Source organism: Dermacentor andersoni, chromosome 6 (genome assembly GCF_023375885.2).
Source record: "Dermacentor andersoni chromosome 6, qqDerAnde1_hic_scaffold, whole genome shotgun sequence".
Lineage (NCBI taxonomy): Eukaryota > Metazoa > Arthropoda > Arachnida > Ixodida > Ixodidae > Dermacentor > Dermacentor andersoni.
The window spans coordinates 30,169,420-30,195,245 of record NC_092819.1 but is presented as its reverse complement, the minus strand read 5'-3'; the positions used below and the strand labels follow the sequence as shown (position 1 = coordinate 30,195,245).

General features: G+C 42.6%; 3 protein-coding genes across 4 annotated transcripts in view; 1 reads left to right on the top strand and 2 right to left on the bottom strand.

The window, feature by feature from the left end:
* LOC126521464 (uncharacterized) overlaps positions 1–16,092 on the bottom strand; it is a 38,287-nt gene extending 22,195 nt beyond the window's left edge. The window contains exons 1-8 of one of the 2 annotated variants that reach the window (XM_055066028.2): positions 15,977–16,092; positions 15,617–15,749; positions 12,675–12,744; positions 11,904–11,974; positions 9,400–9,836; positions 6,590–6,718; positions 3,969–4,057; positions 1,260–1,461 (exon numbers count right to left, since the gene is read on the bottom strand). In XM_055066028.2, the coding sequence (XP_054922003.2) occupies positions 1,260–1,461; positions 3,969–4,057; positions 6,590–6,718; positions 9,400–9,836; positions 11,904–11,974; positions 12,675–12,744; positions 15,617–15,726 (1,108 nt within the window). In that variant the 5' untranslated portion in view covers positions 15,727–15,749; positions 15,977–16,092. The remainder of the gene's footprint in view (positions 1–1,259; positions 1,462–3,968; positions 4,058–6,589; positions 6,719–9,399; positions 9,837–11,903; positions 11,975–12,674; positions 12,745–15,616; positions 15,750–15,976) is intronic. The other variant, XM_050170168.3, reaches the window with a different exon arrangement.
* A 352-nt stretch (positions 16,093–16,444) lies between these two features.
* Membrin (golgi SNAP receptor complex member 2) lies at positions 16,445–17,371 on the top strand. Its single transcript, XM_050170167.3, has one exon. It carries the CDS (start codon positions 16,635–16,637, stop codon positions 17,274–17,276), a length of 642 nt encoding a protein of 213 aa, XP_050026124.1. The 5' UTR covers positions 16,445–16,634; the 3' UTR covers positions 17,277–17,371.
* The window catches only part of LOC126521461 (isocitrate dehydrogenase [NADP], mitochondrial-like), a 33,909-nt gene continuing 25,428 nt past the window's right edge, over positions 17,346–25,826 (bottom strand). Inside the window, exons 7-10 of the mRNA XM_050170166.3 lie at positions 24,698–24,810; positions 22,905–23,002; positions 17,709–17,801; positions 17,346–17,510 (exon numbers count right to left, since the gene is read on the bottom strand). Coding sequence (XP_050026123.1) covers positions 17,429–17,510; positions 17,709–17,801; positions 22,905–23,002; positions 24,698–24,810 — 386 coding nt within the window. The 3' untranslated portion in view covers positions 17,346–17,428. The remainder of the gene's footprint in view (positions 17,511–17,708; positions 17,802–22,904; positions 23,003–24,697; positions 24,811–25,826) is intronic.

The window sequence follows — 25,826 nt, the reverse complement described above, 5'->3', positions numbered from 1 at the left end:
GCACTTTTGAAAAGGTTTGTCAGATCAGGACACGGTCTCAACAGGCAGGACCAGAAAATCCTAAATGCCACGAAATGTGGTCACTATAACCGATAGATCGTTATATCTGGGATCGTTATAAATGGGCTTCAATGTATGCTCTAGTGGGGGACTCTACAATATTTAAGCGACCAGCGCCCGGAAAATGGTGGACAGCAAGGCCCCATGTCGCATAGTTATAGAATCGCCACGTAAACTCGCTAATACTAAAGCTATGTTTTCTTTTTTAATGTTTTCGTGGTTTTTGCAATTCGAATGAAAAGTGGTATATACAAAGTTCTGCCATTTTACAACCTACTGCAGCCCTGTAAATTTTTATAGAACAGACTCCAGACTTCGGATATAAAAGACCTTTTTTTTATGGATTATTACGGTTCATAGCAATGAACGTCAACTGTATCGCCAGTTCCCTCTACATTGAAATTAGCAGCAAATAAAAGCAAACCATGTGCTTCTGCACACAAGCTGTGCATGGTTTGTTGCACTGAGAGTTCATCATTAACATGCTGTGGCATAAAAAACCCTATGCATGACAACAACTGCATGTTTCTCTTCGCAGAAATGGAGATTTGCAGAAGTGTTAGGTTCCCTTTTATGCACTCCACTTTTGCATGACTAGCAACAGCAGCGTTGCTCATCATTCTAATAGAGGATTAAGCTCTTATCACACGCGTGATGCATGCACTCGTGGTAACAACATTTTCCATCCTGTAAAAAGCAACATATTGTCCAAAAGCTGACTTAAAGGGAAACCAAAGAGAAAAATAAGTTTTGATGCAGCTTAAGTTTTGATGGAAGGCCTTGAAGCTCCCATACCAGTCCTCCATGATGTCATGAATTTTGATGGAGCTTGCCAGGTTTTAGTGAACTTTCTTTAACTACAAGATGGACTGTGCTGCAGCTTTACAGAAGAGCGAAAGACTTAACTTGACAAGTGGCGAGAATTTCTAGTGTGGCACTATGGCCTAAAGATGAGAAAACATTGCGAAAATTGTGAAGTCGGACTGGCGCTGGAGCAGGGGCTTGGCGTGAAATTCAAAACATGAAAGTTAAGCAGTAATTTTTTTTTTTCTAGTAATCAACCCCTCTTATTACGAAATTATTTCAAATTGAATTTTTAAAGAATACCCTATCAGTACAAGCTGATAAAGTGTTTCTTTAGATAATGATTAGGATAAGATAATCTCAATAAGGCCATATGGCAGAAATTTCACACTAACCTTGTCTGGAATGAGCCTGGGCGACTGACTTGAGGCTCTCAACAGTTGGTGGCGCCGGTGGGTGTGGCTCGGTTGTCCTTGGCTCGATGCGAGCATATGTAACCGACGAGCCAGCAGAGTTGTGACCCGATTCAATCTCTGCATACATCTGCTCTTCCTCAGGAACCTCTGTGTAGTATGCCTCCTGGGTTGCAGCTGCAGCCTGTATGTTGTGAGCAGAACCGTGGCTTAGTGTTATGTGCGCAGGCGATGTCAGCATCTCATAATGCGACAAAGAAAGCACTGCTTTCTGTCAGAAACTTCATGCACACAGAGGCAGCAAAGACATTGAAAGCTGAACATAAGCTGCTAAAGCACACATTTGTGAAAATATGTGCCTAAAGCTAACATTATGACTGAGCATGATACAATATCATATAACACGGCATGTGAAAGTGATCTCTACTCCCTTCACCCCAAGTTATCTAGAATGAAAACTTGATTTTTAGATCATCAAACTTCGTTTTTATTTCTTTTGCATTGTAAGTCGGCAAGTCATTTCCACGCACAAAGAACAGCCAACTTGCATCATGCATGGAGCATGCAAGAAATTCTTCAAAAGTGGGTATCCTTCATCATATTACATGAGAAATTTAATAGGAAGTTCTTTCTTAATAATAAAAATTATTTTAGAGGAGACATTAAGCCTATGGGCGACTTCGATGTTAACTGAAAATCTTGCAGAATAGAGAGCCCCACCATGTTATCCATCTTGGAGTACATACCCATCATAAATGAGTCCTCAACAGTGCAGGCTGCAGCCAGTGATTTGAGTGAGATCAAGTGACCTTCCTGGTCACTTGATCTCACCTCTAGTGGAATGTTCATCTGGGCTTATGCAAGACCTGAACAAAATATACCGTCTAATCTGTATGTGTATTGTAGATTACAGTTGCACTGGCTAGCGTCAGCCAGGCCATGTGGTCAGAGCGCAATAGCCACCTAATATGTATTTGGTGCTATTTACAGTATATTCTTGTCCAAGGACAGCACTTCTTTTTCCATAATTTTGGGCCAAAATTTGAATATTTGTATCAGAATTTGTATCTGCACGCAAAAGAAACTGGCATGCTTGCTGCTGTACACGACAAGCTTGGGAAGCCTCTATTTCAGCTTCAGTTGCAACCACACTCGTTGTCAGTGGCATGTAACCACAGAGCTGGAACCGCTGGAACCTGGTTCATTGCAAGCACAGTGTTACAATATGAAGTCCCCTTTGGACGCGGCTTGGATATTGTGCTGCATATAGGGTTGCGTGATAAAAGAACTACCCGAGTTCTTACACAATACCTGTGTATTTGCTGGAGCTCCGAAAGCTCGCTGCACAAACATGTATGTATAGTGGACAAACACGTACACACAGTGTTAGAGGACAAGCTGTGAGATGCCAGTATTTGAATTTTGCCTGTGCTTAGTCGATGACTGGAAATACTAGAAAGACCGATATGCCGCATAATATGTCTCTGTGTGCCATGTCAATAACATGTTTCTAATAGGTGAACACATCCTTGTATGTGGGCTCAGATGTCCCGCCATGCATAAGGTTGCGTGGTGAAAAACTCGTGATGCCATACAACTGTGAGGGCACTGGCCACGACCTTCGGTTAGGGATTGAATGAACCAGAGTTAAATTAACGCAAGTACACTGCACAAGCTACATTTTTGGCTGCCCTAACGAGCTATGTTACGTTTTGCAATTTCTATCATGAAATTGGCCCTTGCCAGATAATTCAAGCTTGATTGGTAAACATGAGTACGCCTGACCCCACTGCTACCAGCCATGGTAATCCTAGGGGATCGTGATGCATTAAAGACATGCAACGTCCAACTACAAATGGCAATTTTTAGCCTGCCCACAGCAGTCTTAAAACACAGCTGCTCACAATGAATAATTTACATTTACCCAATCGTAACGCACACACTTCTTGCAAGAAAACAGTTTTGAAAATTGCCTGCAAGTTACAATCAAATAAGAAATCAAGACCATGTTCGTGACCTTGGCAATGGCCTACTGTAGGCCAGCATCATTGCCATTACCATCTTAAGGTGGCAACAGGACAACTTTTTGCATGGGTTCGCATCGATAATGAAGCCACTTTCATTATGAAAGCCCATTTAAATGAAGTTATTTTACGTGCCAAGCTACAATGAAAAGCTGCATCACATGCTTCTGTCTTTCACAGTGTTGAGTACATATCAGGACAAATTAACGAAGTTTGTACCAGGCTGGGGCCACCATCCTGTTCTCGACAGTAGGAGTCACTAAAGGAATGCAAAACATCAAAATGCAGCAGAACGCACAGAAAAGACATGTTGCGACTTACAGCAACAAAGAGTGATGTGTAAATAAATCTCTACTCTCACTGTTTGTTTCCAACGGCCAGAACTGAAGGCATGCTACATTTTTCTTGTTATAAAATTGGGTGCACAGTGTGCTTAAGCCTTAAGGTATGGACACACATTGCTTTCTACTTCGAACCCATAAAAACTGGGTGCAGGTTAGTTTCAGGTAAGTACTGCCAAATAAAGCACTATGTGTATGGACATTTTTTTTTTCTGTCTCTTGCTTCAATATAACCCAGTAGATTACATAAATCCTGACCATACTGTCAAGGTTGAATTAGTGGAAGCCAACTGCATCAAATTTTAGAGAATGGCAGTGATACAAACCTGTGCTGGTTTCTGCCTCATTGTCTCCTCTCGAACTTTTGCCAGTGGTTCACGGACAGAGATCACAGTGTACGACAGGTCCGATTTCCCTGCAGTTGAGGAAATTAAAGCAGCTTTATAACTCTGCACGTGAAAAAAAAAAAAAAGAAAAGCTATCAGTTAACACAACACAGAATACAGCTCTCTTAAAAGCAATCATCTCGCTACAGACAAAGTGCATGGCTTTCTAGAGCAGCCTCTGCATCTCTATCTCACACACAGACGTCATTGATCTCATGTAAAGACCGAGGTTAAACCTTTGACTGGGATAATGTTACACTTTTATACCAATGCCATTCCTTCTAAAGCTTTGCGAGTGATCAGAGCAGTGCTCTGCCCGCGTTATCAACGCCATCAGCTGACTGTGAACTGCGGACGATAGGCCTGCCATAGAAACAAGTGGGAGAAATTGCTACATTACACCGGCCATTATAAAATCCTGATGTCTACTTGAGAGATGGGCTACTTACAAATATCAGGCACTGCGCAGGTCATACAGTTTAGTAACAAGTGATCAAAAGATCTATTTCCAACCAGAGTGGCACTGTGTATAGTTGTCTAAGGTCCACATTTTATTTTTCCTTCTTTTCTTTTTACACTAGCCTTACACGAGGCAGGCTTATGGCTACTCACCGAAGCCTCGAAGTGCGGTCAAACTGCGCTGTGCAGATTAATGCAACCACTGGTGGCTGACCATGAAGACAGGAGGGGGCTTTACATGAGAGCAGGCTTTACACAAGTAAATAACGTACGTGTTAATACAGTAAAACCTCGTTAAACCGTACCTGCTTAAACAGTAGTTTCGTTTTAAAAGTAGTAAAGTCAAATCCCTGACTCAGTGGCCACTGAACATAACGTGTTTAGTATCCGCATAAACTGTACCAGCTTATTGCGTACGTGTCGGTTAACACGTAGTGTTTCCACTTTTCGTCGCGCAAACATGACGGTGCTTTGTGTCCATCGGGCGGCCCGGCAGAACATCAAGCCTCAGAGGTCGGAACAACGGCCTCCAAGCACCCTGTGCGTTTGAGCGTGAAGCCACATCAACATCAACATCATTTCGGCGCCGTGCCCAGAAAGCATTGTGGTGTCGTGCAAACAAGGACTCTCGTCATGCCGAAACTCGGATAAAAAACACGCTGGATGCTCAGCATAGAAGAAAAATTAGGAATAGTTCGTGCTATCGAACGTGACATGAAGAAATCAGCGCTGGCATGCGACAGGGATCTGCTGTTGACTACGGTGTGTGGCATTTGGAACGCGAAGAAGTTGCTCGGCAGCGCTGCTATGACCGTGGAGAGATGTTGGCTATGAGGTTCGACTTTTTGCCATTGACGCGCGCCTCTGTTGTTGCCGAAGTGTTGACTAGAGACAGTGATGAGGACGACACGGAAAGCGACAGCACGGGTGATTCATGCCCAACAGTGGCAGAAGCTGCGCGTTACGTCAGCCTCATGAATGCAATAGTTGCGACGAAAACAGCACCCCACAATGAAAAAGCCGCCCCGCGACTTCTACAGCGCTATTGCGCACGTGCACGTGTTGTACCGCCAACAAGGAATCTGCCATGCGAGTGTTTGCCGAGAAGATGAGGCTGACTGAAAAGCTGGCACGCAGCTTTAGTAAGTTTGAGGCCGCTGTCGTCGCTGCTAGGCCGCGGCGGCATCAAACGAAAATAACACTTCTGTCGCACGAAGTGAATAAAATGCGTGTTCATTTCCCCTTTCATCGCACTCTTTCCGAGTTCCGCGTTCAGTTTTTGACAGGTAAGTGGGCGCGATCTCGTGCTATTTCGGTTAAACAGTACTACCGTTTAGTACATACTTTTTCCGAGCTCCGGTCAACTACAGTTTAACGAGGTTTCACTGTACCTTCTGTACAGAGCAGGAGATGAGCTCGTCAAGCGCTGCAAAAATGATGAGCCCAACTCGTCCAGCATTGTTTCATTTTCTTATGCAGCAATTCGAGCTCATCTGTTGCTCTGTGCTTGTTGTAAACAACACGAGATAGTGCAAGGACCCTGTTGAAGAGAAGTTATAAACATGCAGCCAGAATGTACAGTGATGCCTATTTGTGTGCAGTGAAACCCAACTTTGTTATAATGTGATATATTATTTTTTCATAATACACTTCATTTTTTTGACAAGCTTTTGCATCCAGAAAAAGTCATTTTTGGAACCTTTTACCACCATTAAAGGGTTAAACTACCACTAGCTAAGGTTGTCAGCAAACAAAACCTTTGTTCTGGAAGAATTGAGATGGCATTTATTTCTGTTGTATCACATTCCAAAAACACCAATTCTATAGCATGCTCAGTATTAGTTTACTGGTCTTTTGCGGAAGTTAAGCAGCTCGAATTACTTCCCAATGATCAACAGTGGGCAGAGAAGGGAAGCCTCAGCATGCATTAAAGCCAGGACCAAACAACTACGTGCAAGATTTAAAAATTACTTACGAGTGATACGGTTTATCTGGAACATCAAACCAGTCAAGAATGTGTTGAACTCGTAATATTTCAGACTAACAAAGGCTTCCTTTTTTTTTTTTTTTATACATAGTATGGTCGAAATTTCTATGCTTACCTGCAGGTTGTGCAGAGCTGCCAGGCAAGTCAGATGTAGCTGGCACAGGAAATGCGATGTCGGCAGCGTGAGTCGATGTTCCGGGCACAGGTGTAACTGGTGCACTGACTTGCCCTAAACAAGCCAGATCTGCTGAGCAAGGTGTGCAGGTTTACAGAAGAACTTTCGTAATGCCGTTTAATTCTTTATGGTCAAAAACTGATCACTGAATTGAAAAATTTGTATCTCTGGCATCTGAATTACAAAATACAAAAGACCGGCAAAAATAAAGAAAAATTTGCAATACATCTTTTGGCAACACATAAAAAGTTTTCTCCATGAATTTCCAACAACTCAAGGCATTGGAAACAGCATGTGCTTCTTGAAGCTTTTTAATCTACAACTAAAACGAAGTATGGCCCCAAATTATTTCAAGACAATTTTTTATGATACCCGAGACTTAAAGGGACACTAGAGTGAAAAATGATTTCTTCTGCATCAGTAAATTACCGTTCTACAACACCAAAAACACCACTCTTACAACAATAAGACGTTTGGTGAGCCAGAAAAACAGCAAGAACGAAATATGGGTGGCGACGCCTACTTAAGTTCCCGCACCTGGGGGCTGTGAAGTCTTGGATTTTGATGGCATCTTCTAGGGCCTACTAATTACATACAGCGGGACAGATTGACTACATTGTGTTCTAAAGGAACCAAATATTAAACATGGCAAGTTTCGCGAACCTTTATTCAGCCAACATGGCCCAAATGCGAAAACATACTTTGGAATCCCTGACGTCACGCTGATGTAACGGCGCTGGGGTTTTGGTGCGAAATTCAAATACCGATACTTGGACCTTCATTTTCTCATCTAATAATCAAACTATGTTTTTAAATGACTGCCTGCAGGGTTCTCAAACAATGATTCATTAGTCTAAACTGATTTATTGTTTCGCTTTAGTGTCCCTTTAAGCAGCAGGCTCTAAAATCACCACACACAGACATAACCTCAGAATGATGTGACGGATGGGTGTTTGCGAAATATCAGGGAGAACCGTGTTTATCTGCAGTGTCGTCAACAAATTATATAATCAGAGAAATTAAACAGCCAGATTTTCTAGACTGGTTCTGATATTTTTTCATGTTCACTATTTCTTGCAAATCATTATGACTACAACAAGGTTCATTGTATCAAAAAGTTAATGGTGTGCTGGCATAAGGGTTCTAGCTTTTGTTTTCTTTTCTTTTTGTTGTATGTCAAGAATATTGCTGCTAATCATAAGTCACAATGTTTAATTTACGAACAGGTATGGAACTTTTACCCCAAAGCTTCCACAACTGAGTAGCTTTGGATTAAAAAGGCCAAGCACCTAACACGATATCATAAGCTCTGAACAGGCCAAATGCCTCATCACGCTAAGTGTACCAGTTCTTGTCAGCTCAAGGCAGTTGGTATGCAAATCAGGTGCATTATTTTTGGTCAATCACTTTTACGTATCTCTTCAGCAACACTTATTGGTTAAGCTAGTGGCACAACACCTGACGCTTCAGTGAGGTGTTGTGACAGATCTCAAGTCACACAACAAAGAAAGCACCCTTGAAAGCTATTGGCCGAGATTACAGTCTCTAGTGCGAAAGTGGTCATTGGTCATGAGCTTTAAAGGAGACAAAAGACAATCATTAGGGCATGCTGCAGTGACAAAATACTGTTAGAAAACGTCCAAGCATTTCTTATACTGAGAACAGAGCCTTCATAATCAGGAAAGTTATGTAAACATAGGACACAAACGGCACCACTGCTCTGTATGTATGACTCTGCTTCCAAAGATATCTTTACGCTGCTGCACCAAACAGTCAAAGCTGCTTAAAATGATTTGTCAGCTGTAGTTATCACACTTCAATTAAACTTCAAATTAGAGACCCAACTCACCAACATCATGCGAAGATATAGCAACCATTTCTCTAAGCAACCTACTGATACAAAGAGCAGATTTGCATTTGTGGAGCCCTCATGAGTCGCAAGGCCTCTTAGGAGGTTTAACACGCTTCAGCGGAGCAAAGTGTGACGGCCAAGAAGTCAGAGAGAGAAAGTGGATAGGTTCAGTGCTGAGTACAACAATGAATGATATTCGCTGCAAATTGTAACAAACAGGATGCATCGCAAGAAAATTCAATTTTCTTAGAAGCATTACAGATGTACAGGATATTTCACAAAACTTGAGCAAGGCTGTAGAGGTGCAGTGTACTGATAGAAGAGGAAGAGCAGCAGTGTTGGTAACATTTTCTATACAAAGTCGCCAGGTTGTGGCCTCAAACACATTATATTTAGAAAAAAGTTGCTAAGTGATGATAATGACTTGCCTTTTCTTTTTATGTTTTCATTGTTCCTAGGTGCCTTCCTTATTATTATTTTTTAATGATAGCTTTAAATTACCTTCTGCAGTGGTGAGTCAACAGTCTAGATATGAAAAGGAAAAGCAACCCTTGATTTTCTAAAGTGTGCCAGAGCTCAAGAGTGCGCTTTGCCTTGAAAAGCAGCTTGGCACACCTGGATGGCTAACTACTGTAGTAAGCTCTTCGGCACGTCCTTACAAGCAGCGGCCAATGAAGGTGCATATTGGGATAAAATAGGGACAATGTATTGAGCTCAGCCAATGAGCTTTTGGGAACTTTGCCAGAGTAATTTACTGGCTACTTACATCACTGAAAAGGTCACTAAAATAGTCACTAAGACTTGAAAAAAGCAATGTAGTAGTTAAAGTGACTAACACTCACTAAATTTGACAATCCTATCACTAAGTCACTTGCACTGAAGAACAGCCACCACTTACGGAATGAAGCAGCCATTTCTTCCGACACTGGTGGAGGTGCACTTTCCTCCGTTGCATCGACGACATCAAAGCGCTTTTCAGGGACAGGTGGCGCGGTGTCCTCCGAAGAACTGGGCGCACGCACGTTTGCCACCGAGTACAGGGGATCGGACTCTGAACTCTCGCTCGGAGTGTCTGTCCCCTTGCTGACAGATGGCACAGCAACACCGGGGGCAGCAGACGACGAAGGTGTGGTCGGTGGCGGCGGGGCGTGAGCCTTGTTCCTTCGGTGAGGACGCACGAGAGTCGTGGAGACATGCCCGTCCGTTGCAGCGGCAGCACCATTGTTGTTGTTGCTGCCACCATCCCAGGCAGTTGTTGCCGGGTTAGGGAGTGGGTTAGGCAGCGACTGCGGCCGGCCTGGAGGTGTTGGCAGTGCTCGCTCGGTCACTGGCCTGCTGCAAGGTTTGCAATCAGCCCAGTGGCATGGCAAGTTCAGTTACTGTCACTAGTGGTAACTTTAGCTTCGCTAATATAGAATTTTGGCTAATTAAAACATTCGAACTATTTGAAAAAAGAAGAAGAAATGTGTTAAGTTTAGTGGTAACGTTACCTTCACTAGTATAGAATTTTGGCTAATTAATACATTCAAATTATTTAAAAAAAAAAGAAAGAAGATGTGTTGAGTTCAAATTCAAACAGTCCAAAGAAAATTGGAACAACTTGTTCACGTTTACTCCTGGTCATGGAGAGTACATTTGTGCTGAGAAAACAAGAAAAATACCTTAGTAAAATACTACTAGCATAATAATTCATTAACTGTGTTGGCCTGCTCCACTATTTACAACCTGAAACTCACTACAGCCTATCATAACACTACTGTAAACTTTGGATTAAGTTTCCTGTGCTAAAACTAGTATTTGGAGGTGTCAACCTCAACAAAGCAGAAACGGTACAATGGGCTGCATGGGGTTAAAAAACTTTTAAGAATTATTGTGAATGTTTACACCAGATTACTAACAATACTGAGAAAAATTCCAAAATAAGCAATAACTGGATCATTACGTTTGCAACCTTAAACATGCAAGCAGCAGACATCCTACAGTTTACACAAAATATGTACTTCGTTAATGGGAGTTTTGCAAACATCTCATTCACAAATGACATTTTTTTGCAGTTATGTGGAATCTTTCTAATATGATTTAGATGCTCCAACAAATTATGTTAACAGAATTGAGATAGTGTTTTGTGCTGCAATGTTAGGGTTGCAAATTTGATGCTTCAATTTTTTTTAGAAACATTCATTTTTTTCTCAATTTCAGTAAAAATAAACTTGTAGGCTTCAACTAAAATACCCCCTCCTCACAACTGTCTGCAATCGCACTTTTCCTTTTCTCAGCTGCAGCTGTAACACAGGGCTTTAGCCAATGCATGTGCATTTTAGCATTAAAGTTTTAGGGGAATAAAAAGAGTGGAGCGCTGAACAATGGCACCGGAAGTCGCACCTTGCAGTGCTGTGGTCAAACAAATGATGAGGGAACTTTTACCGCATTTTGTCGCTGGGCAGTGTTATCAGCTGCCGCAATGGTTTGCGGAGCGAGACAAACTTAATAGTGTCGAACCTTGTTATAACAAAGTTGCATCAAACACAAAAATGGTTTCGTTATATCCAATATATACTTTCTAGCATATAATTGTTACACACCAACATTAAACCTCCAACCAGAGAACACTAAAATTCATGAAGATTGTGCGGCAGCAACACTGGAAGTTTGCCTTGAGCGCACATGTTTTGTGGGACACGTATGCGCTTTACTAACGATAATTTACCTTTAGACACAGCACAAAAGCAGCAGGAAACTTGGAACAGCAGATACTGAAAAGCAACACACTCTCTTTAGACCACAGTAACTTCTTCAGTGACCCTGCTGTTGCTCATTTCACCTGCTACATGAATTTGTGTGAATAAACTTCCTTGAAGCAGGTGCCCCTCTGGTGCCCTTTCAAAATTAGAAGACTTGTATGGTCAAAGACGGACAAGGAAAAATTTTTTGCTAACAAAATTTATTTTTCGTAGAACTGAACAAAACATTTGTAAAATCACAGAACAAACTTGAATTTGTAAACATCTGGAAAAATTTGGGAGAGTTAGCAAGTAGGCAATGTTGGCATGAAGAAATTTAGGTTTGCTTCATTATACGTATCCGATAATTAATATCCGAGTAAGTTATATTGAGGTCAAACTGTACTATAATACTTACCCCCGCCAAGAAGTGTCACATAGAAGGAGAATGTTCCAGCTCAAACTGATTTGAACACTGCACTATGATACATGAACAATGGCACTGGTTTTTGAGTTTTTATTCCAGCATTCCACCGAAGATATCCATTTTTAAGTTATAAAACGAATTTTTATCTTTTAGTTAATTCCCACTGCTCCATGCTGAGAAACATTCATTTATGGAGGCCCCATAAAATAAACGTGCTTAACTTTAAAACAATTACCATCACATTATTTCATTTACCTGGGGTGGAGTGAAACTTTTTCGAGAGGAGAGTCCCCCCGCAAGTCGCCATTCTGGTGATCGTCGGTGCTCTGCAAATGAAATTATAGCGAAGTTTTCCACATTACGCTGCGACCTCAGAGCACTGTACTTAAAGGCATACAGACACACATTTTCAAAAGTGTAGAAATTCTACAACATGCTTCTTGAACATAAAGAGATGACACTTGGCAAGTATGGGTACACTTATTATAGGGTATTTTAATTTAACACTGCTGTTAGCCTCGTAATGCCAGACCTAGTATCACCAACATTATTTTAACATCATGACACAGAGCAAGATTCACTAACACTGTGTAGCGATAAGGCTAGGCATAATGATGTTACTCAAGAAAAAAAAAACAGTGCTGCTAGCATTTCTTCAGTATGCGCCTGCATGTGGCAACCGCAGCGATCGTAGAACGGAGCAAACCAGTGTATCGTGACGTCGCGGCGCATTGGACTCTTGCGTAATGAAATTGTTTCGCAGTAACAAATATTAGTGTAAATTATTTAGAACACTCTGATGCTCACGAGCATATCGTTGTAGGGCGTTAGAGGGTTCGAACCTTAGTTTAGCAAAAAAGAGAAAAACAAATCGAAAGCATCATGTCAGTACTCCTTTAATTTTGGTACATCACTGCTAGTTGTTCATGCAAACGAGAAGCTTTCTGCAAACAAGAGAATGAAACATGACATTCACTGCAGTAAACTTCATACAACGGGAAAAATATAAAGTGCTAGAAAAAATACCTGAACTTTATAGGCGACGGGCGAGTTCTTATTCAATACTTGGCGGTTCTCACCCAAGAAATTGAGTGACCTGTTAACAAGAGAAAAACAAGCCAGAGCAAAGAAAAATCAATATTTTTTCCTAAATGGGGAACCAGAAATGTACCTCCTCCTCACTCATTACTATAAATTTGTAAATCTCTTTACAATGGCACATACAACAGCAAAATTGAAAGTGCAGTAGTAGCATGCCCAGCAGTTGACTTTGTAAATTATTAAAATATGCCTATACCTAGTAACATCTAGTAATGTTATGTCACTGGAACACACTTATAACCCAAAATGCTGCCTCGTTACAGATATTAAAGGTCACTAGCAATGAAATTTCACTTTGTCTAAACTAGTTAACAGTATATTCCACTGAAGCAATGTTGATTTGCTTATATAAACAGCCTTTAAATAACACTTGAGCAGATGAACGACGTGTGAACACGGAGGTTAGCAGATGTGATAAAAATCCCAGGTTATGGTCTGCAAGATCTTCAGTGCGCCATGGGTGCCGCCAAGTCATGAAGGTCATGCCAAGGAGCCACACTGATTCTCAATGTCCTGTCGTTGAAAACAAACAGCACAAAGGGAACAGAGGACGAAAGAACTGGACAACACAGTGCCCTTGTCGTCGAATTCTTTCATCCTGTGTTCCCTTTGCAGTGTTCGTTTTCAACGAAGTTAACCTACCAACTTGCACAATTCGACGTTCCGATTCAGCGTTCTTCGTACTTTATCAATTCCGGCAAGCAACAATGGCAGTGAGTTTTTCAGTTTCTGTTTAAAAAAAATCTATTATTGCTAGCTTTTCGTGGCACATACATTTGAGGTTTAGACGTAACATTTTGTGCTAAAGTTTTTCTATACCCGCACTATGTGAAACTAGGCTTTTACATGATCCAAAACTTCACTGCTGCTAGCCTTTAACCATTCTTCTTTCCCACCATCTGCTAAGCAATCCTCTTACTGCCAACAATGTGGTCACCATGCACTAGCATTGCAGTCATCTAGCATGCTTTATTTCATGCAATTTGCCAACTTGCGTGCTGCAATGAGAAATTCTAGACAAATATTTGGCCATTGGTGCAATACGTTAAATGGCTTGTTTGGGCAATAATGATGACTAGTGAAGCCATGCTCCCCTGCTCTTACATTATGAGATTGCAACTCCTGTGACTTCAACCCAGATATAAGATCACTACTGACAGCAGAATAAAAAAAACCAGCAGAAGTAATACCGAATGCCCATATGTCACAATAAAAAGGTGCCAGGCCAGATACAAGTTATATAACACATGGAGGAATCAACTACACATTAAGCCACATTCCTTTTTAATTTGTAACTACAATTAATGCTAACAAAAGTAAGTGTGCCAGTTGGTGCACAGCTTGAGAAAATAATGTTGTTTCAGAGCAGAACACAAGCGACAGGCCTAGTTGACAAAGCAAGTTCTCGACATCCTAAGCTACAACTGGACTGAAAGTTCTACGAGGCTGGTCCAGAACTTATCTGCCATGCGCACAAATTGACAGGCACAGGCAAGGAGTGCTATGATACTTGTTTGTTTTTCTTTGCCTGCTGCTGTCATCATTATCATCCTGCAGGTTAGTCACGTTTTACACAAATCTTTAGGATGTGAAAGCTTTGATGAATAATATTGGAGCTATCCATATCAAGCACTGCTCACATCAGTCAGTACGTACAAGCATACAGATAAGGGTGTTCCTGGTTAGATATTACTACAAATGGAGTATTTATGAATATTTCACTTTCACAAATGGTTTTATAAATTTCCCCCCAATTTTGTGTAGGGGCTTGCTTAGAATCTCAGCACTTTCGATACCAAACATGCAAGAGCACCTGCAACAATGCTCAGTCAAATGCCCCCCCCCCCCCCCCTCCCCAATTGCCAATGCCTAGATTGCTGCACAATGCTCAAGTAATCTTTCATTTGTGCAATGCCTTTCCTGTGCAATGTAACATTTTCAGTTGAATAGTGGTATCCACTATACACGGGCAGTGCTGCATAGAGCAAATGCAAGCTTTTCATACCAAACCTGCTACACATACCAGAAGCTAGGTGCAGGACCAAAAATGAAACACAGTTGTCACACATACCAGCCACTTGTTTAATTGGACACAATCCTTAAACTACAAACGCAGTCTGCCTTAGAATGACAGACATACACCTAACCCACTTCAATGTAACAGTAGCTAGTATGGAAGGTAATTTTGATGCTGCTGGGGCTGAATGCACAATATTGTTAAGCCCAGAAACTATCCGTACGTCTGCAACGAAACTTAGCACAGAAAAAGACGTGCTCGGCGCATTTTTGCATAAATTAAGCAACGTAGTTTATAGTGGGACAAATGCTGGGCATTTCCTGTTTTTTTTTCCCCATAAGTAAACATAGCAAGCAAGCTTGCGCGAAAAAAGAAAATGCGACAGTGCAGTTGGCAAGCCCTTCCGACACAAAGCTGACAAACGTTGGACGGCACATCGCTCATGCAAAATGTCAAAAACTCCGCACACCCTGTTAACACGCGCTTCAGGTGCTGATTCGTCGTCAGAAAATGTCGGTTGCTAAGCGCACAACTGCAGGCCGTCGGCATGCTTCGAAGTGCTATCGCGACACGCACGAATCCCCGACTCGGAACGGAAATCCCAATCAAAACACTCATTCGCGCGCCGCTCCGTTCACCACCGCGGTCCCCACGCAGACATGCGCCCGACCGCCCACATTATGCGGTCTTGTGTACACAGTCCCTATATTTAGCAGGCTGACGCACTGCAATCTTCACACTCGCATGTGCACACAGTACAAGAGTACGGTACCCAGTTCTAGGCACCGTAACAGGAGGTTAAGTGGCAATCGAAGGAACAGAATGGCAGATGCGCCATGGTTTCACTTACTTGTCCGCCCCTTGCTTACAAAGACACAGTGCGAGAGCGACAATCAAAACCACTGACGTAGGGATGGCGACAAGAGCCCATGCCACGGGAACGAGCTCGACCGAAAGCATCTTTCACACCAGTCCTTCAAAACCTGCGCAGGTTGAACGAAGTAAAAGAAAGTATAAGAGAACTGCTTTCCGAAAGAAAATGAAATCGTACTACGCAAGGTTTCAGAAGGAGCGATGCCCCGTCGAGTCACAAATTTGGTCGCATAATTGATCCGGTGCACTTTGCGGGCTTGGGAGTGAAAACAAAATGCCTTTGAGTAATATGAACACGCTAACGCTGTGTACAATGTAGCTTGGTTGAAACACTCACCCATAGCGACGGAATGTTACAGTTCGGAAGTGGCTAACATTGGTGACCAGCGGCATTTGCCAAATCTCAACGACAGCGCAAATGTGGGGCAACGGGGACGACGGCAGCTACGGGAGTGACGCCAGGTGACGATGCTGCGCAAACTCAGGATCATGGATAAATGCAAGCAGTGCTGCCCGCACTGCTTGCAGTACTTCGCACGTTTAGTAAGGCGAGATAAAGTCATAAGAACAGCCATTTACATGACAGTGTAAGCCACGTGCTCACACTACATATTTTATTACTTGAATAAAACGCATTTTCAAAACTTTCTCACGATTTGCTTCAGCGTACCTTACGTATCATTAATCTAGACGTAATCTACAAATACACCTCTAAATTCAGCGACCAAAATTTAATTGAACACTTATAAATTTCTATTTTTTTATTATGACGAATTTACGCGCCCAAATATTTCAATTGGCGCAGAGGGCTTGCCACAGCTGCGTGCGCTGGGCTATGCTGGGTGCGGGACCGTGAATAGAACAGTCGGTGATCGGTCAACTGCCGATGTGGCAGCTCTCTATGGCGTATGCTTGGAGCGCCAGCCGGCGCTACAAATATTGACAGGAGATAACCACAGCCACTTTTCGCCCGTTACATCTGTCAGCGCTGCATCATGGAGCGATTGTACCACGCTTCAAACAGCATCGTGGAAGACATCCACCAGTGCTTCAAGAGATATGAAGTCGCCGTCGGCGAGGAAGCGCAGCGCATCGAGGGTATCATTCAGGAAAAAATCAACGAGCTGTCCTCGAACTGCGAGCGGCTGGGCATCTTGGCGAACAAGGAACCAATGACACGTCGACAGCATGCCAAGATGAGAGTGGACGAACTCAGGTACGAGCAGAAGCACCTTCAAGCGGCTCTGGGAAACCTGCAGCGCCGTCGGTTCGAGCGCGAAGAGGCCCTTCAGAGTCGAGAGGAGCTGCTTTCTAAGAAGTTTTCCACAAACGACGCTCGTGACACGGCGATAAACATCGACGAGTCGTTACAGTTTCATTCCAGGGCGCAATCTGCGAACCGAAACGTGGACGATTTGATTGGTAGCGGCACCAGCATACTTTCCAACCTAAGGGAGCAAAGGACAACGCTTAAGGGTGCTCACCGCAAGATTCTCGACGTGGCCAACACGCTCGGCATGTCCAACACGGTGATGAGGATGATCGAGAGGCGAACTTACCAGGATAAGTTCATTCTTTTCGGGGGAATGTTTGTGACCTGTGTCGTGATGTTCCTCGTGGTGAAGTACCTTACGTGAGAGCCCCACGTGATCTAGGTGCTACTAAAGTTTACCACATTATTACTATGTATAAATAATGACTCTTCGTTTCGTATTAAAATTTTATTGCAAAATGGCTGTGTCAAAGTACTCTGCAACTCTTAAACTGAATGACTGCATGTGCATAGGCATCACTGGTTGAGCTTCTTCTTGAGGTTCTCGGTGACTGCTTCAAGGAAATCCATTGTGTTGAGGTAGTCGCCCTCTTTGACACTGAAAGAAAGTCAAGCAAGGACAAATTATTTCCACGGAAGCATAGTTATACAATTGTGCAAGTCTATGCAACAATTACATGTGGCTGTTTTCAGTGCTTAAATGTGCATTGCCACTGCGTGCAAAGTGCTAAGCACAAAGCAAGAGCTTGTGACCTTGTAAATAAGATAGCAATGTTAGGTCCAGTGCTATTCTCACTTTTTTATTCCATGGATGCATCCTGCAAGGTCTTTGGTCATCTTGCCAGACTCTACTGTTTCGACGCAAGCCTTTTCCAATGCATCGCAGAACCTGAAATTTAAGAAAATCGTGACAAATCTGATGCTGTCGAAGGAGTCGCATGAATTTAGTACTTGCTGAAACTGCCAGTGTAGGAATGATAATTCTGTCTTTTCTTTCTTTTTTTTTTTTCAAGCCAAATCATTTTGACCTTAGCGGCCCCACCCATATTGCAAGTGTCAGTAAGCTGGTGTACTAGAAGCAATATCGAAGTAATTGGTGTACAAGGCTGGATACCTACACATTCTAAATATGTTGCACAGTTCATGTTGAAGTACCCCTCACAAGGCACTATCAAATATTTTGGTTAGACACTGGAAGTTGTAAGACAACCGAAGTACCACGACCATTTTTCAAATTGGTTTATTATTACGGGAGATAGGATAAATTGAAATGTAGCGTCATCATGTCGCTAGGAGGCAAGTTTCGCTGCCAATGTACACATACTCTCCCTTTGCCTCGGCTGCTGTCTGCAAGTGACATTCCTGCTTTCTCCCATATAGGAGCAGAAGAACCACATTGAGATTATGTCGCAAGCTCTCCTCTCTCTCTCTTTTTTTTTCTTTTCTTTTTACTGTGCGGCATGCTTGCAGTGGCGGTGTAGTGAGTGTTCTGCATTTATACTGAAGTCACATGGCATAATCTGTGATGTTGCAGGCAGTGCTTCTTGGGTAGAGGCATTTATATTCATGTGACCTTGATTCTTCAGCAGAAAGTGGGGCTCTCAAATGAAAGGCTGTGAGAAATTTTAACCGTTTTCACACCATGCAGTGGTTCGATACTTTGCAGACACGGTTGTCAGCACGTGATCTACGTGCAGGGCTTGTCTGTTTGCAATGCCCAGGGGTGTGGGACTTCTGCGCCAATTGCACCATTCCGATACAAACACAGATATCGCCAAACTGTGCCAAACACTGAAAATTGACCAAAACTGTGCCATGCTGCACCAGAACAGCTATGGCATGTGTGCTCCAGCAGTGGCAGAAAGCGAATTCGTTCTCTGAAAAAGAGTTCAGCCATTCAAATTCCACACACCGCGCGAAGGCGCCTCCCGCACAGTTTCTCGTAATTTTCGCGCTTATAACACTGGACTTTTCTGCGCTTCCGGCCAGTGGCCGGCGTGGGTGCGGCTGCTCTCAGCTGTTGTCGCTGCTGTCAGAATGACCAGGGTGGCTGTACTCAGAGCATACTAGAATACGGTTGAGTGAGCCGAGTGGCGGGGTGATCCCTACCTGAGGTACAACACAATGAAAAGTAGGCTGAGGGAACTGCATGTAAGCTATATATATTGGGGAGGCGTGTGCTGCAGCGGATTCAGTGGGCAAGCGTCTCTGTCCTCAGGGCCGGCATAACGTAAAACTATTTCAATCTGTTTTTATGCCCATGTAAGCGAGGTCCGAGCAGTTTTTACCTATCACGAAGGGCTAATGGCGGATTTGGAATAAAAAGTCAGTTTCACCTGAAAGACGAAGCGTCGATTGCGATAGCAAATTAGTAGACAAGTATACAACGTAAGGATAGTAGTTTGATCGATAGTATAAACTTGTAGACATACACTTACTAATTAAATTAACAATTATTGTGTGACGTGCACACAAGCAAACATGAACACATCCAGCGCCTCCTCTATCTTTCTGCGCCTGGGAAAAGGAGAGGAGAATAAAGCCAACAGACCGTTGGCCCAAGTACGGATTTCCGCTGCCGGAGTAGTACTATCGTTGCGCCGTCGCTCATGGAAACACTGGCCATGGCTGTACTCACAGCATTTAAATGGTTGTATTTAAGAATGTATTTGCGGTGTTTCAAGTACAATCAAAACTTTTGTAAACAGGAACCCTGAAGCACTTGTCGCTCTGGGCAACCAGCCCATTTTAGGGGCATGTGTCATTTGCGGCAATAGCTGTTTGATGCGCTCGCATGCCGTCTGCTGCACCGATACGAGAGCGCACGTCAGTTAAAATTCAGTGCATGGAAAATTGTTCTGTCACTATTATGTTCGCTTGTCTGAGAGTCGATTTTTGAAAGCAGAATTTGATGCAGCTAATGATGAAAGCTTGGGCGCTGAAAGAGCTCTGGTGCGTGCTCTGGTGCGTGTACTCGTGCAAGCTGGGAGTGCATGCGCTAAATAGCACGTAATGTCGTCCGACTGCTTCCAAAGTGATACGTGATCCCTCATTCTCTTAGTAAAGTTTAAGAATTATATTTGTTTTGCCACCGAAAGGAAGCCACAGCTGGTGCTAGAAAATGAGGAGCTGTACCGCACGATTCCATCATTTAAGAGCTTAAAGCAGTTAAATTGCGATACTACAAAAATAAACAAAAACAGCGCATTCTGCCGTGCACTTCTTGCAACAGTGCCCAATGTGTGCGAACAGATGCTGTTATTGAAGTCTAAATTTGCAGTGTTGACTCTTAACTTGAGCCAATGTGATATGCATGAAAAATACTCCCTGCTGTCAGTGCTATCAATTTTGTAACGCGAGGCTAATGTTATCCAATGCGTAGCGAGTCATGGCTTACATTGATTGGGCCATTTTGACAGTGGAAATAAAAGCATTTATTGTGGAGGCAAACTTGCATGTCATTGAAGCATATGCCACTCTTAACAGTTTCGTGTACTTTCGCAAAAATGGCTTCCTTGCGAAATGTTTAACTAGCCGCACTCATCAGTAACACTGAATGCGTAGTTGCATTCGTACTATCAAATACTGATGCAAGTTTCGCACCGGCAGCACAGCCAGACAGACTGCATGTGGAATAGGCATCTGTAAAAGCCAGAGAAAAGCACGACTGCAAACACGAATTCATGAGCGTCGTACTGTGCGCGGCCAGTCAGCGCCAGCTTCCTGTATTCTACTCGCACAGCGCCACCACGCGGCAGCTGTGAGCTGCAGTGAAGCGGGCACGCGACGGTCTGAGGAGAGCATTCGCCCAGGCACTGAAAAAACAGAGGAGGCACCGACACATCTCACTCGATGACCGCTGAAACTCACTGTTAAAACACTGGAGTGAGGAAGCACGGCAGCAGCAGCAAGCAAATCGACCTCCGTGCTGCCTGGCATCATCGGAAACCAAGCGACGAAAACATTGCACGCGAAGCTATCGGCACTAGAACTCTGTCACCATCGCAGATCGCTTCCAAGATAGGCTGCGCAATACTAGCAGCCACCGGAGTACAACTCCCTTCTCTCCCCTCTGTGCCTTGTACGCAACGGAAGATGGCGTGCTTCCTTCCCACTTTCCTCTCTAGCACGTGCGATAATGAGCCGTCATCATCGGCTCATTCTCGCAGGGTTTCACTCGCACATTCAGCATACAAAATGCGATGGCGATGTTATCGCCCCTGGACTTTATACAGAACACCACGGTGACTATGACAGCAGAAATGCGCCCGGAGTGTCCATATAATCGCTATCGAAATAAAAACCGATTGCAGTAGTCTTAGGTTATACCACCCCAGGGTTGACTGCAGCTCTCTGGGTCTGAGGTGACATATGGTGACCCAGAAATTACGTTACCACATTGAGTGGACCGCATAACTTGAGAACATTTTCCGCTATCGACAGAAGCGTTGGCGCAGGGAATACGTAGTTCGATCGTAGTGCCACCGATGTTTTTGCTTTTACAGGAAAGCACGCGCCGTGCCACTGCTCGACCCACTCTTCTATATTCGTGAGTGATGGCGCTGGCTAACACTCCCAGGGTTCTACTAGGACACATAAATACCCAAGAAAGTGGATGGGGAAACAGCGCTGCGGTAGCTCAATCGGTAGAGCATTGCACGCGAAATGCGAAGGTTGTTGGTTCTGTTTCCACCTGCGGCAAGTTGTTTTTTCATCCACTTTAATTTCCATTAATTTATCGTTTCTTTATTTCATTTATTAAGCACAAGTAATTTCCCCTATGTTGTCCTTCGTGTCAGTGTTTGTTGGCTTCTCATGATATGACTAATAAAAATCGGGACCCTCGATTAACCCCCTCTATTCTCTTCTATATTCTAGTATTTTGTAGCTACAAAGTGCGCTTCTACTACACGCTTCGTGTTGATTTATTCTGTGTTTAGTCGTGGTTTTGAGGTGCACTGCCATATTCCATTATTCCACCAAATTTTACAGTGGCCTGCTCCCAACTGCTCCAAAATTGCTTTGGGTAGTCCCACCCTTGAATTCCCAAACCTGGTGAGGGGCCCTCTAATTCTCTGTGCTTTGCTCTGCAAAATTGGTGATGAATGTTTTTCAAAACTTGGTAGATGAATTTGAATTTTGAAGACAAGGTTTTCTTTGTCGACTTCACAAGGGTTTGGCATATCTGGGAGCTGGCTATCTCGCACCCACCTCCAGAAAAAAAAAAAAAAAAAAAAAAAAAAAAAAAAAGGGTCGCTTAGGTGGCCCGTAGTGCTATGAACATGAAAATGGGATCCAATGATACCCCTCTATGCTGACAACACATAGCAATAGTCAGCAACAAAGGTCGTAATAAAAAAAAAAAAAGAGTAGAATTAGCTGTAAACACTCGTAAAGTGCGAAGTATTTTGCTACTAGCGTTAATCTTCTGAGTATGTGCTAACTTGCACACGCACACAGGGTATACCGGGTGTTCTTGCACACCTCGCGCTTATGCCACACACATAGTAATTACATGCTTTTAAGGACAAGGGCACCTTTGCCGTTTTCACACAGGTTTGGCATATCTGGGATCTGGCTATCTTGTAACCACTTGCAGAAACAAAGAAGGTTCAACCTAGTGTTGATGCTAAAGAAGACAATGTCAGCACAACTGCACATGAAATACAATGCGATACAGATCCTAAATTTGTGAATAGGGAAGATGAGACAGAATAGGGAAATGCAATCAACATTTAATCATAGAATCATTTGAACCACCATGTACATCAAATGTCTTCTTTAGGATCGACACCTGGTTAATCCTTTGTCTCTTATTTACTGGAGAGGCCCGGAACAAGACGAATCTACTGCAATGCGACTGGTGCGAGGCAAAAAACACTTCATGTTAAAATGCCTGCATTGTCCCCTTAATTGTTCCAATTTATGTTCAATGAGCAATACTGATAGTTCATCTGAATATTTAAATGAGTTTATGATAACACATGCTCACTTGTGGAGGTCGGTGTTCTTATCCAACTTGGCCCTATGGTCCAAACCACGGGTCCATGCAAAGATGCTTGCAATGGGATTTGTGCTAGTCTTATTGCCCTGTAAAGAGATCAAATAGGTAATGCTTCATGTCAGGCTCGGTGCATCTCAGTCAAAACACTAATCCAGTGGTTTTCCTATGGCTTGTGGAACTTCTCGAGTACGTGGGTACGTGGACCTCCTTGGATATGAGTAACATGCTAGCTGCAAATGGATTACAACGAAGCTGCTTTTTACAGGTGGTCGAAGAGGCCAGATAGAGCCACAGGCACTAAACACAATATGAATCAAGCCATTTTTCTATTCACGGACAATATCTGGTTAGTGACATGTACTGCAGTTATATTCCAATGAATTATGGCAGTCTCTTCTTCAAGCTGTTTGGATGAGAAGCCATAGGCTTTTTCATTGGTAAACTGCAAGAACTTACATGCAGTAGCCTCAGTATACATTGCTGTTTTGCTACACCTAAATTTTTTTTTTGCTAATTGATCTTGCAACTGTTTTAAGCATTTATTTTTCTCCAAGTTTTATTGCTTTGATATTGCTTGCATCACTTACAGTGTGCACACCCTATTTGATGCCTGGTTCACATTCTCAATTGAAAGTTAAATCTCTGCACTCCATTACGAAAATCTGGGCAGCAAGCTTTCTTTGCATTTGCTGTACTTCTGTAACTGCCAGTTTCACTTTCCAGTCTTCTCTTATGCTTGGTCATTCAGACATGATGGTCTTGACAACAGCGTCGTAGCAACGTCCAAGCCAGTGACAAAAAAGAAGAAAAAAAGAATCCCATGTTTCGGTATTTGCATCCTCAATGTACAAGAGCCTATTATATATATATATATATATATAGCATTTGTATGCTTGTATGTATTTGTAGATCACGTATACATGATGGCTGCAACAAAGAAAAGAAGGGTGTTCTACATAATTGAAAAGGCAACAGCGCAAGGAAGATACGGATGCAGACAAGACAAGGACGAACGCTGACAATTTCTCGGCACTCGTCCTTGTCGTCTTGTCTACGTCTGTTCTTTTTGTGCTGCAACCTTTTCAATTATGCACACACATGCCCAATTCACCACATTAAGGATGTTCCACATCTGCTGTCAAGACCGTGAGGTGTGGCACTGGCTAACACTCTCAGGCTTAGTTCTAGTAGATAAACATAATTGCTCCAGAAAGTGGGCGACAAAACAGCACCACGGTAGCTCAATTGCCAAGAGCATTGCATGCATAATGCAAGGACTTGGGTTCATGCCCCACCTGTGGCCAGTTTATCCGTCCACATTCCTTTTCATTAATTTATCATTTTTTAAATTCAATTAATGAGTACATATAATTTCCCCTATGCTGTCCTTGGTGTCTTTGTTGGCTCCTTATGATTATATATATGGCCCCTGTCTGCTATGTGTGTAAGGCACAGCAGAAGAATGTACTTACATGTAACAGTGCATGAAACAAAAGAAAAAGAGTGAGGGAAAGCGACTGATTATCTGATACCAGCTGAAACTCCCTACTTCAACTCAAGCTTACGTCAATGTCAGGCAATGGCCGACCACCAGTTCTGGTCTCCTGAAAATGCTCACAGTTTGGATGCCTCAACTGCACAGGTGTAATGATGGCAGTAATGAGCAACACAGCTTATGAAACAACACAAGGTGTCCTCCGACGTTACCTTTTTCATTAGAGTCGAGATTCTATGCGTTGTTACACGACAGTTCAACATGCATTGATAAGCTGTTGACAAACCTTTTGATGTTCTCTGTAATGCCTGGTAACTGTCCCATGCGCTGCCTCAGCTTCAACAGTCTTTCCATCAGGACAAAGCAAGACACTTGTCATCAGACCGAGTGAACCATAGCCTGTTGAACAAGGACAAGTAGTGACACAGGTCAGCTAAGTGCAATGCTATAGTATTTCGTGAGCAATGTAGCAAGGTTTAAAATGAAGTCTTATGAGAGTAACAATGTAGGCACCACAGGAATTTAAAAAAAAGTGCAGCATTTTTGCATGCAGTTTATGTCAATACAAACAAAAATTAGCTCTGTGGTAACCCTTTCTATAAGGATAATGAGCTCAGCTTTCAATAAAAATTAAAGATGAGCTCAAATAAAAATGAAACATACAAAAGCCTGCTGAAATGTCTATTAGAAGTATGCAAGAAAGCTAATGAATACAATTAATGACCAACTACTGCTTTTGTCGGTATCGGCATTGCCAATTTCGAACATCTCGGTGAACGTTCAATATCTGTTGCATGTTCTTCCCGTTACCCTGTTAATACAGAAATTTATTTGTTTACAATACTGTGCACTCCAAGGATGGGAGCTCTTGCAGAGTGGTAAAGCAAACAGAAATTACATCACAACATCACTCAAAAAACTTTAATGAATATCACTATGTGAAATCAACAACTGACAATCCCTCTTTAGACGTGCATGAAAAAGAAAAGATCACAAATACAATAACTGTCACTTCTTAAGCAGAACCTGAAATCTCAATGTTGCCTTCCATGATACTAGGCATAAGTTAAGCTCATTCTAATTCGTTACTGTTAGTGGAAAGGAGGAGTACTTGAAAACACTGTTTCTATTTTGAAATAGAACTAATGAAAGGGATGTCGTCTAGTAACATATACAGAGGAGAACAAAATATGATCTGATGTTCAGTATTTATGTAAATGAATGTCAACAAATTACAACTTGCCAAAAATGCAGTTTCAAAGCAAAACAGCTAACAATGCATTTGGTTCTAAGCATCTCCGTGTAAAAAAATCTTATTGTAGAATAGTGCTACACAGAACATTCATGTCAGTTCCCCAGAAATAAACCTTTGCAATTGAAAGGAAAAAAAAAAGTACCTAATCTGCCTAACAGTA